Genomic DNA, 15,471 nt, shown 5'->3' with positions numbered 1-15,471 from the left:
TTATTTTTTCAATTTATATATTTATAATTGTTTCTCGATAGTGACAGCTTGCAACGATCTAACGGGCTCATCAACTGGTATAGGGATAACTGGTGCCAGTTCAGGTGAGACAATAAGATCAGAAGGTAACATCAACAGATACAAATGTATAATTGTTTTTCTAGTAGATAGGAAAAATATTTGTACCCCTTCTATGTGCGAGAGTAACCCAAAAATATACACTTAACTACTCGGGGAGACAACTTATCCCTAGAAGACCCTAATATATGAGCAAAGTAGGCACATCCAAACACGTGGGAAAAATTTCTATAATGGCATGGATGGCAAAATAACCTGCATAAGAATTTTTCCTTCTAACACAGATGAATGCATTCTATTAACCAAGAAACAGGCTATAAGAACAACATCACCCCAATAAGGCTTGGGCACATGCATATGTATTATCATTATCCTAGCTAACTCCAGTAAATGGTGATTTTTTCGTTCAGCTATGCCATTTTGTTGAGGATTAAAGACACATGATGTCTCATGAATAATTCCTTACTCATGACAAAAAAAAACTCAGAATTTATGACTCATGAACTCGAGGTCATTATTAGTATGTAAGATATGAAGCGAAGCAACAAACTAATTTTTTATTTCATTGAAGAAAATTTTGAATACATCAAAGACCTCAAATTTTTTCTTAAGGAAGTAAATCCAAGTAGACCTACTAAAATCATCGATAAAAAAAATAAAATACCTATGACCAAACTGACTAGTCACATGACTAGTACCCCAGATGTTTTAGTGTACAATCTCAAATAGATGGTTGGTTTTATGAGATAAGACTGGAAACAAACTTTTGTGATGTTTGCCCAGTTGAAATGACTTGCACTGAAAAAAAGATTTCGAAGAAAACATTGGCAAGACTTGAGACAATTTTGCTGTAGACGGATGACCTAGCCGTGTTGAAGAGAAAATATGGAAGAGTCTTACATGACTCTCACAATAAGAAGTCTTACAGAGCCAAAATTATTATGGAAGCAGGCCTCATAGAAGAGTTTCAGTTTAAAGGTGTTTTAGTTATGATAGTTTTCTATTTATGTTGAGTTATTTAATTATGGTAGGACTTATCTTTAAGTGTTAGAGTTTGGGTATAATAGGGACAAGGGTAATTCAATTGTAATTGAACTCTACTACTTTCCTCTAATATAAATAGGGGTTCGTGTACTCTGATTATATCAATTCAATGCAATTTTTCTCTTTTCCAGAAATTCAACAAACCGCAAGTGCCATTATAGAGGAGAATCTGTTGTATGTAACGTATGAATACTATTATGCCGATTCTCCAAGTAGTATAGCTCATCTCTCTCACATGCGGAACCAATCATCTCCCTTGTCACAAGATCCTGAAAAACACAATGAGTAGGATAAAATGTTAGAGAACAAGTCATTGACTTGGCTAGCTAATTAACCGAAAAAAAAATTAGAGGAAACTTCAGAACAAAAAGCGTTGTGTGAGGAGACAAAAATGAAGCAAGAGTAAAATTGCCTACTCCTTGAACAAGAGAGGTAGAATTATTTGCAAGATTAACATTTTTGACACACAAAGACTCTTTTAAATCGAAAAACAAAGACAACATACCAGGCTTGTGTTTGGAGGCTTCTGAATCATGAACCCAAGACGGTGACGAGTGAACATGATAAGTTGTCATACCTGAGTTAACACTGGGGGAACTAGGAACTCAGATAGAAGCATGAGCTACAAATGTTGAGGTCAAAGAAAAAATATCTTGGCCATGCATTGAGCAATCTGATACTACTACTGTATCAATTGTTGCATCTCATTTGGAGCACCCAATGTAACCGACATAGAAGAATCTAAACTCCCACTTCCACTATCAGGAGTTGTAGAATTAGCTCATGCAGGCTTGTCAAACTTAACCCAACATCTATTAGAATAATAATTATTTATGCCACAATGAACACACTTCATTTTTTACTTACCATCACCACATCCTCTACCTCTGCTTGGGCCCTCTCTACGTGACCTCTACCTCTTCCTCTAGAAGAATATATAGGTGTTGATGTAGTGTTGGAAGCATTAAGAGTAGTGGCTTCCATTATCTTACCTCATTTACCTGTTCCAGGTACAATAGTCTTTTCAACCCGCATAATCCGATTAAAAATGGTAGAGAGAGTAGGGATTTCGTTTGAAGCTAACACATGGGCTTTAATAGCATCAAATTCAGCACCTAAACCATTCAATTATTTTGCAACAAGCAGCTGAATTTGAAGTTTCCTCAACTCATTTTCATCTGTAGTAAACGAAAGATATACATTGCTCTCCTGCCATATGCCAAAGAATGCACTGTAATATTATGTAACAGTTCGATTTCCTCTTTTCAACCCAAAAAAGTCTTTATATAGCTCATAAACTCGAGAGAAATTACATTCCTGTGCATATAAAGATTCAAAAGACAACTACATAGCCTTTGTTGTCTCAAAGTTCATCATCTGATTTCTAAGAGTAGAATCAAACCATTGATAATCCAAGTCATAACTTGACTATCGTCTACCTCCCAATCATCATCTGGAGGCACCAGAGGATCGTCTCGGATAAACTTCAACTTCTTTTACCCTTAAGATACATTTTGACAGACTTAACCCAATTAAGATAATTAGGCCCTATCAATTTGCCCTATCAACTTCTTTTTCATTAAACCCAAATTTTTCTCTAGCTGGGGTATGAAATTCTCCTGTCCTAGCCATAATACTAAATATATGATGACAAAATAACCAATTTAAACTTTTAGACAATTTTTAGATTTATCGCAAAGGTGTGCCCCACTCAAAAAATTAGGATTAGGGCACAAAAATAAGATATGCTCCTATATACTTAATAAACATTAATCTCCTTATATCTCCCTAACCACATATCCTATGTACATGAAAATTTAACCATTAATATAATTTAACATGCAGAATAAGATTACATAAAGAAATTAACCACAAAAGTGGTAAAATAACCAAAATAACCCTAGATATATTTTCTATCACCATGTGCACTACAAATAAAGACTTGGATTTCATCCCGGACTTGGCATAAGTGTTCGCCTTCAAGATGCTTCCTAATGCTCCAATTCTGCAATTAACAATCATGCTAGCTCCTCTCACGCGTTTGACCTTTGGTTCCCGCTCAATTTCCGTTCCCTTGTCTCGGCTAATTTCCGTTGCATTTTCTTTCGCGGCTACCAGCTTCAATACCAAAGTCATGTCTCCTGTCCACTACATCCTGCACTCCCACTTGGAAAAGTGCTCAACCATGAAACATATCACTCAAATCCATGCCCAGATAATTGTCAAGGGGTTGTTCGAAGAGACGCTAACCGTTGGAAAACTCATCGCTTTTTGTGCCATATCTCTTGTTGGCGGTCTCAGCTACGCTCGCTTGATTTTTAATCAAGTTACAGAACCCAACCTGTTCATGTGGAATAGTTTGATACGTGGGTACTCAAATAGTGATAGCCCGAAAGAAGCCCTTCTGCAATACCATCAAATGTTGGGCACGGGCAGGTTACCCAATGATTTCACCTTTCCCTTTGTCTTGAAAGCCTGCGCGTTTGAATTGGCTTTAGCGGAAACACTAGCAATTCACGTTCAAGTTATCAAGCTCGGGTTCGTGTCTCAAGTTTATGTGCAAAATGCACTGCTCCATGTTTATGCGGTTTGTGGAACAATAGATTTCTCTCGCAAAGTGTTTGATGATATTATTGATAAGAATACAGTGTCCTGGAATTCAATGATTGGTGGCTATTCCCAGATGGGGCTTTGTCCGCAAGCACTTCAACTGTTTGGGAGAATGAGAGATTCTGGTTTGTATCCTGATGAGTTTACCTTTGTTAACCTTCTTACAGTCTGTTCTCAAACAGGTAATATTGAGCTTGGTCGAATTCTGCATCTTTACATTGAAACTACTGGGGTAAGAACTGATTTATTTGTCAAGAATGCCTTATTGGACATGTATGCCAAGTGTGGCTATTTGGCCACAGCAAAAATGCTATTTGATAAGATGCCTGATAAAAATGTCGTCACTTGGACGTCAATGTTTAGTGCATATGCCAATCATGGCCTCTTTGATCTTTCTCGCCAACATTTTGATGAAATGGCAGAGAGAAATGTTGTTTCCTGGAATTCCATGATTTCTTGTTATGCCCAACATGGTCTTTGTCGAGAAGCTCTAGATCTATATGCCCAGATGCAACTTTCAACAGAGAAGCCAGATGAAGTAACACTAGTAAATGTCCTTGCAGCTTGTAGCCAAATTGGTGACTTGGTAATGGGTAAGAAAGTTCACACTTACATATCTTCCAACATGATATCTCCTAGTATAACACTATATAATTCTCTTTTAGATATGTACACGAAATGTGGATCCCTCACCATAGCTTTGGATCTCTTCAACCAGATTCCAATAAAAAATGTGGTATTGTGGAATGTGATGATTGGGGCCTTTGCAATGCATGGTCTGGCCCAAGATGCTATTGATCTCTTTGAAATGATGAAAGACACAGGTCTTTGTCCTGATGGGATTACCTTTGTTGGTATTCTTACTGCCTGCAGTCATGGGGGCTTTTTGCACAAGGGTCGGTATTACTTTGAGGCAATGAACCCAGATTATGGTGTTCCACATGAAATTGAACACTATGCTTGTATGGTTGATCTCCTAGGTCGAGCAGGACATTTGCAGGAAGCTGTTCTTGTGATCGGGACTATGCCAATGAAGCCAGATGCAGTTGTATGGGGTGCCTTACTTGGTGCTTGTAGGATCCATGGCAATATAGAGATCACAGTGCAAATTTTGAAACAGTTGCTAGAGTTAGTACCATATAATGGAGGGCTTTTTGTACTTGTGTCGAATATATTTTGTGACATGAAGAGGTGGGAAGATGTGAAGAGAGTCAGGATTTTGATGAAGGAGAAGGGAATTAGAAAAGCAAATGCACTTAGCTTGATTGAAATTGATGGCAACATTCATGCGTTTCTGGTTGAAGATATAAGACATGAGCTCTCAAGCAGTATTTACTCCATGCTAGATGGACTAACTCATCATATGAGGTCTGTTGGATACTTTCTGAGCCCTTCCAGAGCATTTTTGAATGAGTGAGAAAGCTTTGGTGTAAATGCAGATATTTATAATTAATTGTATGCGGGGCTTTGGGGATCAATGCGTGAAGCATCAGTCAGCAGTCATGTGAGATGGGAAGAAGGGTGAGTGCTTGCTATCCTAGTATCTCAATTAATGTTTTGACTGTAACCAATGTGCCTGTAATCAAGAGTTGGTAGATTTCTGATGTGTGAAATCGGATCTGAAGAGATTACAGAACTTTCTAGCTTTCTGCAGCTGTTGGATGACATTTTCACTACTTGCCAGGGAGTAGACTGACTATCCAATGTGGAGCCTCACATCCCTTGGCACCTACTCAGTGGCACATACCACAACCCAATCACGGCCAACTTCCTGTCAGATACAGCTCAGGATGCCAGTCTACCATTGAAGTTCTGGCTCCACTAAAAATTTTACACTTCTTAAGGGGGCAGCAAGAGGCAGGAAAGCTCTTACGTGTGATGTTGCATAGAAGAGGTGAAATCATCGTCAAAAAGATTGCAAGCTTTATGAGAAAGTAGAGGAGCCACTAGATCACATTCTTCTTGACTGCTCACTAAGCTCCTGGGTTCAGGGAGCAATTCTCCATGTGTTCAGTGTTGGTGTCCAAATTTGCTTTCTGGAATCCATCCCCAAATTCTTAGCATAATGTTGTTCTGGTTTTGAAAAAGTGTAGAATTAAGGGATATAGGAATAATAGAGAGAGAGATGACAGAAAGAGAGTTCAGGAAAGACTCTCCTTAGGGGTTGAACCAGTCCCATTGTATATGTGGCCTGAAAGGAACAAGAGAACATTCAGCCGCACCTCTGATTCAAAATTGGCCAAATCATTGAAAACCATAATCCACTCCGCTCTCTTATGGATCATTTCACTTCAGAGACTACCATTCCCAAGCTTCATAATCAGAAGACACTGGAGGACCATTCCGACTTTCAAAGAACAGCCACCCAATTTGACATACCATGGCAAGGGCTTCTACTAGGACAGTGAAAGCTGAATTTCTTAGGCTTCTACTTGGATGATTAGGTGGAGCTATTGGGGACTATATTAGTACCACATTTCTTGTTCTCTCAGGCCCAAGCGGTGAATGTGATTCTACAGAAGCTGACATTAGAGCCTCCATACGAATTAATCTTTATGCTGGGAAATCTCAGAAAACAATTGTCGTAATGGGAGACCTTGCTCGTTTCTAGTTTCCTCTCCCAGCAGCTCCTTGCTGTTGGATGCTCCCACCCATTTTGTCGTGGAATTTGAAAGAAAGGTGCTCTTGCCCTACACCATCTCACTTCCCACACTCCCATCATCCTCGCAACCTTCTCTCTTTAGCTCTGTATTTTCTTGAATGTGGAGTAGGCCAACAATTGATCATATTTCGAGAAAGAAAAAAAAAGAAACTTGTCAGGAAGCTTATCAGTTGTTGTGCTTATTTTACACTCACCAATGTACAAATCAAATAAAGATGGTTTCTTTTGTTCTTTGGAGGCTTTAGCATGGCAAACTTGGGCTTTCTGTCTAATTGTCCATTTAGAGCCACCCTTTGTTTGGAAAAAGCCTTCCGTTGATTTTGAGCTCTTTCAAATTCTTGTGAGGAATGCCTAGAGGGATTTTTGCTCAGAGAGTTTCTTCCAGCCTTGTCAAGGTCTTGGATCAGAGACGAGGCAAGTTTATGAGTTAGTTTAAAGGTCTTATCTTTGAAATTTTTTAAGCTTATCCTACATGAGACAGAATTATTTCAGTGCCCTTCTCTAGGCTGTGGAAACTGGTACTCATGCTAAATTACTTTAAATTTCAATTATGCAACTGGTTTGCATTTCTCATATATGGGAGCCAGGTTTTTTACCCAAAGTCAGAAAGAAATAACTACATAATCATTCCTCAATTGCCATGTAGTGTTCCTCACATTAGGGACATTTTTTTTTTATTTACTGCAACGAAGAGACGATTAGTGATCTCTGTTCATCCAAAAGCTATTAAGCCCTCTGTATCCACTGACATGTGAGAAGGCATGACAATGCAATTGTCCTCCCACACTTCATGTGATTTTCTCTTGATTCATTGACCTTAAATCTTTCAAAACTAATTTGTGAGAATATTTGTAAAGTCGTGGCTCTAGGGGATATTTGCAAAAATTGTTTCACAATACTTGGAGTTTGAGACAGACAAATATTTTTGGGATTCGCCCGTGAAACTGTGGTGGGCTTTTCAGTTCATTTAAGTGCATTAGGTGCATGAAACAGGAGATGTAAGAGTAACAAATATCAATAAGCTCTTAAACAATGTTGCCATGGAGGTTGGGAGCTGGCCTTTCTATATCCAACTAATAACAATTGGAGAGTCCCCTCGTCAGCAATCACAAGTACCAAAACTTTCTCTTGCAGAGAACCTTACAGTCTTGTTGCGTTTGCCCAAAAGAATTTAATATGAAACACTTCCGAAGGGAAAAAAATAAAAGGGAAAAGAGAAATTGAACAGGGTTCTTCATCCCGGAATTGGTCGAGGGTGCTCACGAAACCTCAGTCGAAGTTTAACATGATACATAGCATCAACATCCGGTGCCTGTGCATCTGCCTGAGTCAAAATGGCAAGCCCCCGAGCGAAGGCAAAAGAGCCAGTACCACCCACGATCGTGAGCTCTTCTCGGAGCTTATTTCTAATGTTCTTGGCCTGAATGCTCAGGCTTCCACAAAACGCTGGCGTTTCGAGGGTGAGGTAAATGATGTTCAATGAAGAATGAGCAAAGTTTTCGATCGGAATAACGAATCCTTGAGCTCTTCCGACAACCTGTGAACTGTTCCGGGGGCCCTCTGTGAGTATGTGATGGAAGATGAGTGCTCCTTCAGCAGCAACGCTGGAGACATGGATGCTGGGAGTTGGCTGGTGGGGGCGTTGTATGTAGAGAGAGAGCAGTAGCCATGGCTTTGTCTGGTTCTTTTGTGACCTCCAGTGTGCTACTGGTGAGACCAAGGCCAAGAGGATAACTGCGACCGTGGCTACAGAGACTGCTGTGCAGAATACGATCTTGGGCAGCATTGTGGAGTCTGGGTTACGATTTGGATTCTCTCTGAACTACGTTATCTGTTGCTATTGCTGGGTTTTTATAAGTTTTGCCTGCTAGATACTTCTTAATTGAATAGCTGCTTTATTTTTTTATTTCTAATCTGTTTCGGTACTTAATCTACTAGGAGGATACCTAAACCATTGGAGAAGAAGAAGCACCTAACCCAGGAGAGTAGAGATCGATATCATTCTCTTTTCGAAAAAGATTAGTTGGTTTTCTAATAAGCATGTACCGAGAGCAGTCTTAACCATCATGCAAAAAAGAAGAAATGGAATGTTCTCCCAGGATTAATTAAGTGTAGTCAATCTGGCGTAGAAGATATGCAGGATGCTGCATGCTGCTCTCAACATGGCTGACTTTGTTGAAGATAAAATTGAAGATTGAAGATAAAGACAGATCTTGTAGATAAATAGAATTTGTATTTTTGAATTGATTCGGATATATCCCTTTTTATAAATCTGTCACCTAATAACATACACATAATTGGAAAACAAAGATTTGTTATGGTATCAGAGCGTACCTGGCTTCTTCCGACAAGAGGGACTCCAATTAGAAGAATCGCCATCGCCATTGTTTAGTATGCACTCAGCCAGTCTTATAGAGAACAAGGGTGAAATAGTTCTTCAGCGTCTGCTTCTCTAAAACCCAATCTATCCATAAAATCCGTCGTTGTGACAGGCTCTATTGCTAAAACCTCTTGGTTAACAAAAATCATGCATCGTGGCAGACCATCAAGACGGTGACAATAGTGGCAGGTAACGTTGCCACTTTCGGCTCCACAGCAGGCCTTATCGGTTTTGGGTTCACCACGATCATTTCCGACTTTGCGACCAGGCAACGTTCAAAGGCTAAAAATCCACAGACATAGACGCCAATGCGTCTCACTAGAAATTAATGTTTTCTGGTGTTTCGAAAGTGAAAAGCACATAGACACCGAGGCATCTTGCTGGAAATCGGCTCATATTTGGTTCCATTAATAGATCAGCACCGGTCATCGTTCACCGACATAGACCCTGCTCACCTCTCCCAAACATCAAGTTAAATCCCCGAGAAGATTTTCCTTCTCTGGCATCGATAGTACCAACCTGTGTGTGCGAAGCTCGAGAAGTTTATTATTCCTTTTTTTCTCTGGCACCGTTGCCAGGATAGACGTGTTAGAAGTCATAGGCAAGACTTTCCACTAATCTTTGGCTCCAAGGACGGTGCTATTACAACACCAATCCATTACATTTACCGCTTAATCGTGTGACCTTTCAACAAGGATATTGCAAGCATGACATCTAAACTTGCTAATCTCAATCACCCATTGTATCTTCACCATTCAGATTAGCCTGGGTGGTACTCGTCCCACAACTCCCCACTAAGGAGAATTATAGCACATGGAGTCATTCCATGACTATGGCTCTAACAGTCAAGAATAAATATGGTTTTGTTGATGGATCAATAAAGCAACCAAACAAGGATGTCGACAATGAATTGCAACAATGGATTAGTTGTGACAACCTTGTCAAAACCTAGTTATTGAGTTCAATCTCCAAGAATATTGTGATGAGTGTGTTCTATTGAGATAGAGCACAAGTAGTTTGGAATGAACTGTGCGAATATTTTTCTTAGGTAAATAGCGTTCAATTATTTCATATTGAAAATGAGATATATGATTGCGTACAACACAATATATTTGTTGGATCCTATTTCACCAAACTCAAAGGATTGTGGGATAAGAGAAATGCTATTTGTCTTATCTCAAAGTGTAGTTGTGGAATCATGAAGGAATTATCCTATCGAGAAACTCAAAATCAATCAAGTTTCTCATGGGATATTGACAATGAATCGTTTGCCAAAGATTGGCAAGGTTTATTCCCTCGTGCTCAAACATGAACAACAGAAAGATGTATCCACTAAAAGAAGCATAGTTCAACCTAAGGCATCAGTTTTTTTTGTAAAAAATTCAAGTAAGAAAGGTGGTACTTACATGTGTGACAAATGTAACAAATATGATCACAATGTTGCAAATTGTTGGGCACATTTGAAGTGCACTTATTGCAGATGGAAGGGTCACACAGTTGATTTTTGTCGAAAACTCAAGAATGCATAATATCCAACTCCTTTCCTTTCACTTAGGAGCAATGCCAGCAAATCAAGCAAATGCTCAGTAATAACAAGTCCTCCATGGAAAATCATGTGGGTAACTCCTCAACCCATGACGAACTCTCAGGTAAAGCCCTCTACTTCTCCTCTCAAAGTAAGAAAGACACATGAATTCTCGATAGTGGAGCAACTGATCATATTGTTTGTTGTCCTGAATTACTTAAAACTTGGAAAACTGGTAAGAACAAAATAGTGGAATTACCAGATGGTTCTCATGTCAATGTTACACATGTTGGTCAAATAGTGTTCTCTTCTAGTTTAGTTCTTAATAATATTTTATGTGTTCCAATTTTCCAATTAAACCTCATTTCTATTAACAAGCTTATTTATAATTCTCTCTATATCACCGTGTTCCTTACTCATTTTTGTGCAATACGAGACCTACACAAAGGAAGATGATTGGAATGGGAACTGAACAGAAGGGTCTCTACTACCTTAATTAACAACAAAAATCATCTTGATGTTATGTTCATTCTCCCTCTAGTCTTTGGCATCAACATCTCGAGCATCCTTCAAATAAAGTATCTGTTTCATTTCTTCTTTTTTTTAATAAAAACTCTTGTAATACAAACAATTGTATGGTTTGCCCCTTAGCTAAACAGACTAAATTGTCATTTTCTTTGAGCACAATCTCTAGCAAATTATCTTTTGAAATGTTGCATGTTGATATCTGGGGGATTACCAAATTGCATATATTTCTGGGGCCCAATATTCCTCACCATAGTTGATGACTTTACTAGGTGTACATAGATTTATTTTATGCGCCACAAATCTGAAAGTTAGACTCACCTAGCTAATTTTATTAGTATGGTAGAAACCCAATTATCTTCCAAGTACAAAATTGTACGTAGTGATAATGACTATGAAGTTACTCTTGCGGCCTATTACTTGTGTAGAGGAACGCAAACATAGATACCTACTAAACATGGCATGAGCCTTACTTTTTCAAGTCCTTCTGCCTAAAATTTTTTGGAAAGATGCCATTTTAACTATTGCTTATCATATAAATCGGATAGCTACACCGATTTTATAAGGTAAAACACCTTATGAACAGTTGTTTAATATTGTACATTACTCACATTTAGGATTTTTTGGATGTTTATGTTTTGTCTCCACTCATGCCCACAAGCCATCCAAATTTGATGTGCATGCAGTCCGTTGCATTTTTCTTGGGTGCCCTTATGGAAAAAAAGAAATAGAATATATGATCTTGAACTCCATAGAGTATTTGAATCTCAGGTGTTATGAAAATTGATCACAAACAAGGATAAATGGTAATCACACGACACAAAAAATTTACGTGGTTCGGCAAATTGCCTACGTCCACGGGAGCTGCAGAGGATTTTATTAAATCAATTGAGGAATCAAAATACAATGGAATCCATTTCTCACAGCAGAAACGACGGCTAACGGCGGCGTCGCAGTTTCACGTGACGGTGAGCAGAAGCATTGTCTTCTCTGCTCGGTCGAGTCTCGAGACCTTCTCAGTTTCTCTCATGGCGCCGAAACCAGAGCTTTCACGACTCTCTTCTTCTCCGACAACAGCGTCGGCGGTAGCACCAGTAACGATGATGGCAATGACGTCGTCCTTCTCAAGCACGCTCTCTACTGGCAACGACGTCGCCTGAAAGTCTCTCAGAAAACCCCTTCACGCTCTCTGTTTTTCGCTACCCTCTCTTCTTGCTGGATTCCGGGGATAGACACCATTCGGAGACCTTGACGACGATAGCGACGACTGCAAAACTCACTGAAGCTCCCTTTCGATTGACGCCAAGATGCTCTGCTCCTCCCTCTCCCTTTATTTTTTGTCGCATCGTCTTCAATTAAAAACCCAAAACCCTATTTTCATTAGTGTCGTGATAAGTTACCCTGTTTCAGGGAAACACGGGAAACCAGAGGATGGAAATTACCTCCATGCCCCTTGGGCCCACCTCTCTGACGGTGGACCAAACTCCATTCAACAATTCTCCCACTTGGAGACTGGTACACCAACTGCATTGCCCTCTTCGTCAAACATGATATCCTCCACCTCTACAACTCATTGCCCCTGTCTTCGTGCTAGAAGACCAACTGAAGTTGCGCACAACTTTAGTTTCTCAAGTGTAACACCCTTTGTCAACATATCAGCAAGGTTCTTACTTCCACAAATTTTCTCAAGTACTAATTGTCCATCATCTAACAATGATCGTATAAAATGATACCTTATCTGAATGTGCTTTGTCCTGGAATGAAATGTTGGGTTCTTGGCAAGGAATATGGCACTCTGACTATCGTTGTCGGGAGTGCCCTTCTGATTCTTTTTGCCCAATTCCTTCAAGAAGTCCTGTAGTTAGATCATCTCCTTTGTAGCTTCTGATACAACAATGTACTCAGCTTCTGAATTAGACAAAGAAATTTTTTTTTGTAGATTTGAACCCCATGAAACTACAGTACCACCCAGAGTGTAAACAAAGCCAATAGTACTTTTTATGCTATCAATATCTCCAGCTAGATCAGCATCAACATAGCCCCTCACCTCTAAGCTCTCTCCTGAGAAACACAAGCACGTCTCTGAGGAGCCTTTTAAGTACCTCAGAATCTACTTCACAACTTCCCAATATTGTTTTCCTGGGTTACTCATGTATCTACTCACAACTTCCACTGCATGGGCAATATCCGGTCTAGCGCAAACCATAGCATACATAAGTGAACCAATGGCTAAGGCATAAGGAACCTTACTCATGTAATCTTGTTCCTCCTTTGACTTGTGTGACTGATCGTTGTTGAGTCTGAATTGACTGCCCAAGGGTGTGCCAACAGGTTTGTCCTTATCCATATTGAACCTACTGAGTACCTTTTTCACATACTCAGCTTGCGAGAGTCTCAACGTACCTCTGACTCTGTCTCTGAAAATTCTCATACCAAGGATTTGCTTCGTAGCTCCCAAATCCTTCATTGCAAAGTGCTCTGACATCTGCTTCTTCAGATTATTGATTTCATCAATACTAGCCCCTGCAATAAGCATGTCATCCACATACAGTAACAAAATAATGTAAGAATTGTCAAAATACCTAACATAGCAACAATGATCTGCCTGACATCTGATGTACCCAACACTGCACATAAAGCTGTCAAATTTCTTGTACCACTGTCTAGGAGCTTGCTTCAGGCCATACAAGCTCTTCTTCAGTCTGCAAACTGAACCTTCCTTTCCCTGCACTGCAAACCCCTCAGGTTGGTGCATATAGATGTCTTCTTCAAGGTCTCCATGAAGAAAAACTGTTTTCACATCTAATTGCTCAAGAAATTAATCTTTAGTAGCAACCATGGACAATACTAACCTGACGGTTGTGATCTTCACCACTGGAGAGAAAATCTTAGAGTAATCAATACCCTGTTTCTATTGAAAGCCCTTTACAACAAGTCTAGCCTTGTACCTCTTACTACCTTCATGCTAAGTTTTCACCTGGTACACCCACTTGTTGTGCAATGCCTTCTTCCCTGGTGGAAGTTCTGTCAACTCTCATGTTTGATTCCCTAACAGGGAATCCATCTCATCCTTCATGGCTAGCTCCCACTTGCTAGAATTTTCATCTTGCAAGGTTTCTTAATAACTATGCGGTTCTCCACCATCTGCCAACAGAATATAATTCAAAGTAGGTGAGAAACGTTGTGGAGGACGAATAGTCCTAACTAACCTGTGAACTGCAGCTGCAGGAGTGGACGACTCTAGATCTGACTGCGGAATAATAGGAGTGGGTGCATTGGACCCACTCTCCCCGTCACTTGCATCTCTGCACTGCACTGTGGCCTCTGGTAGGTCATCCAATCTGACAAACTCGGACTCCTGAGGAGCTGCTTCAGCAACTATACTGGACTTATCCTTGTACACAATCTTCTCATTGAAGATCACATTCCTGCTTCTTATAATCTTTTGACCCTGATCATCCCAAAAACGATAGCCAAACGCCTCGTCTCTATAGCCAATGAAATAACATTTCTTTGACTTAGCCTCAAGCTTACTGCGAGCATCAGAATCAACAAGAACATAAGAAAGACAACAAAAAAGTTTAAGGTGAGAAAATTTGACCTCTTTCCCGCTCCAGGCCTCCTCAGGCAAACCACAATCCAATGGAACTGATGGCCCTCTATTTATCACATAGACTGCAGTACTGACTGCATCTGCACAGAAAGTAGGTGGTAATCCAAAGTGCAGCCTCATGCTTCTAGCACGTTAATGGTTCTATTTATACGTTCAGCAACTCCATTTTGTTGTGGTGTCCCAGGAATGGTCTTCTCCATTCTGATACCCTGAGCTGCACAGTATTCCTTGAACCCGCCATCAATGTACTCACCACCATTATCAGACCTCAAACATTTCAGTTTCAAGCCTGTCTCTGTTTCAACCATGACCTTCCAAATTTTGAACACATTAAATACATCAGATTTATGCTTCAAAAAATAAACCCATACCTTCCTGCTGTGATCATCAATGTACGTGACATAATAACGAGAACCTCCAAGGGATGCCATTGGGAAGGTCCCCACACATTTGTATGCACAGAGTCCAGTTTTTCTTTCTTCAGTGTTCTGCCACCCTTCAAAAAACTGACCTTCTTCTGTTTCCCCATAATGCAACTCTCACACATACTGAGATCAACTGATTTCAGTTCTGGTAGCTTGCCTCTGGACAACAATTCTTTCATGCCCTTCTCACTCATATGACCAAGCCTGCAATGTCACAAATCTGTTGTGCTTTCTGCAACGGTAGTAGCAATAGTGTTCTTCAAACAGGTAGTCGAATAGAGAGTACCAGTTTTGTTACCCCGAGCCATTAAGGTAAGATGTACGGAAGGAAGCCCCTGAATCCAGTATCCAGTCATCAACTGGACTATGAACTGCAAGCAATAGTGCATCCTGTACTTCTTTAGTAACTACATTAGCACTATTATTCTCAGTCTTCTTAGGGTTTCTACAGTTCCTTTTTATGTGGCCAACTTTGCCACAATTCCAGCAAGTTGCCTGCTGACCAGGCCTTGACTTGCTCTTGCCACTGCTGTTTGATTTTGATCTGCCTCTGTTTGAGTTCCTGTCATGTGATCTCCCCCGAGAATCAACATTCAATGCTGAACTCGA

The 15,471-nt window shown here is 40.0% G+C and overlaps 2 protein-coding genes across 2 annotated transcripts; one reads left to right on the top strand and one right to left on the bottom strand.

Moving 5' to 3' along the window:
- The first annotated feature begins 3,292 nt into the window (after positions 1 to 3,292).
- LOC137953928 (pentatricopeptide repeat-containing protein At2g22410, mitochondrial-like) lies at positions 3,293 to 6,537 on the top strand. Its single transcript, XM_068801488.1, has 2 exons — positions 3,293 to 4,325; positions 4,398 to 6,537. The coding sequence occupies exons 1-2, from the start codon at positions 3,308 to 3,310 to the stop codon at positions 5,147 to 5,149; spliced, it is 1,770 nt and encodes a 589-aa protein (XP_068657589.1). The 5' UTR covers positions 3,293 to 3,307; the 3' UTR covers positions 5,150 to 6,537.
- Positions 6,538 to 7,628: 1,091 nt separating this feature from the next.
- On the bottom strand, positions 7,629 to 8,180 carry LOC137952646 (dirigent protein 11-like). The gene has a single exon (XM_068799711.1). The coding sequence runs from the start codon at positions 8,178 to 8,180 to the stop codon at positions 7,629 to 7,631; it is 552 nt and encodes a 183-aa protein (XP_068655812.1).
- Between the last annotated feature and the right edge of the window lie 7,291 nt (positions 8,181 to 15,471).

The sequence above is a fragment of the Aristolochia californica genome, unplaced genomic scaffold, assembly GCF_029961685.1.
Source record: "Aristolochia californica isolate CCGP_79_NKW_82.1479 unplaced genomic scaffold, dmAriCali1.0.hap1 SCAF_16, whole genome shotgun sequence".
Classification (NCBI taxonomy): domain Eukaryota; kingdom Viridiplantae; phylum Streptophyta; class Magnoliopsida; order Piperales; family Aristolochiaceae; genus Aristolochia; species Aristolochia californica.
The sequence above is the reverse complement of the archived record's forward strand: the minus strand, read 5'-3'. Positions and strand labels throughout refer to the sequence as shown.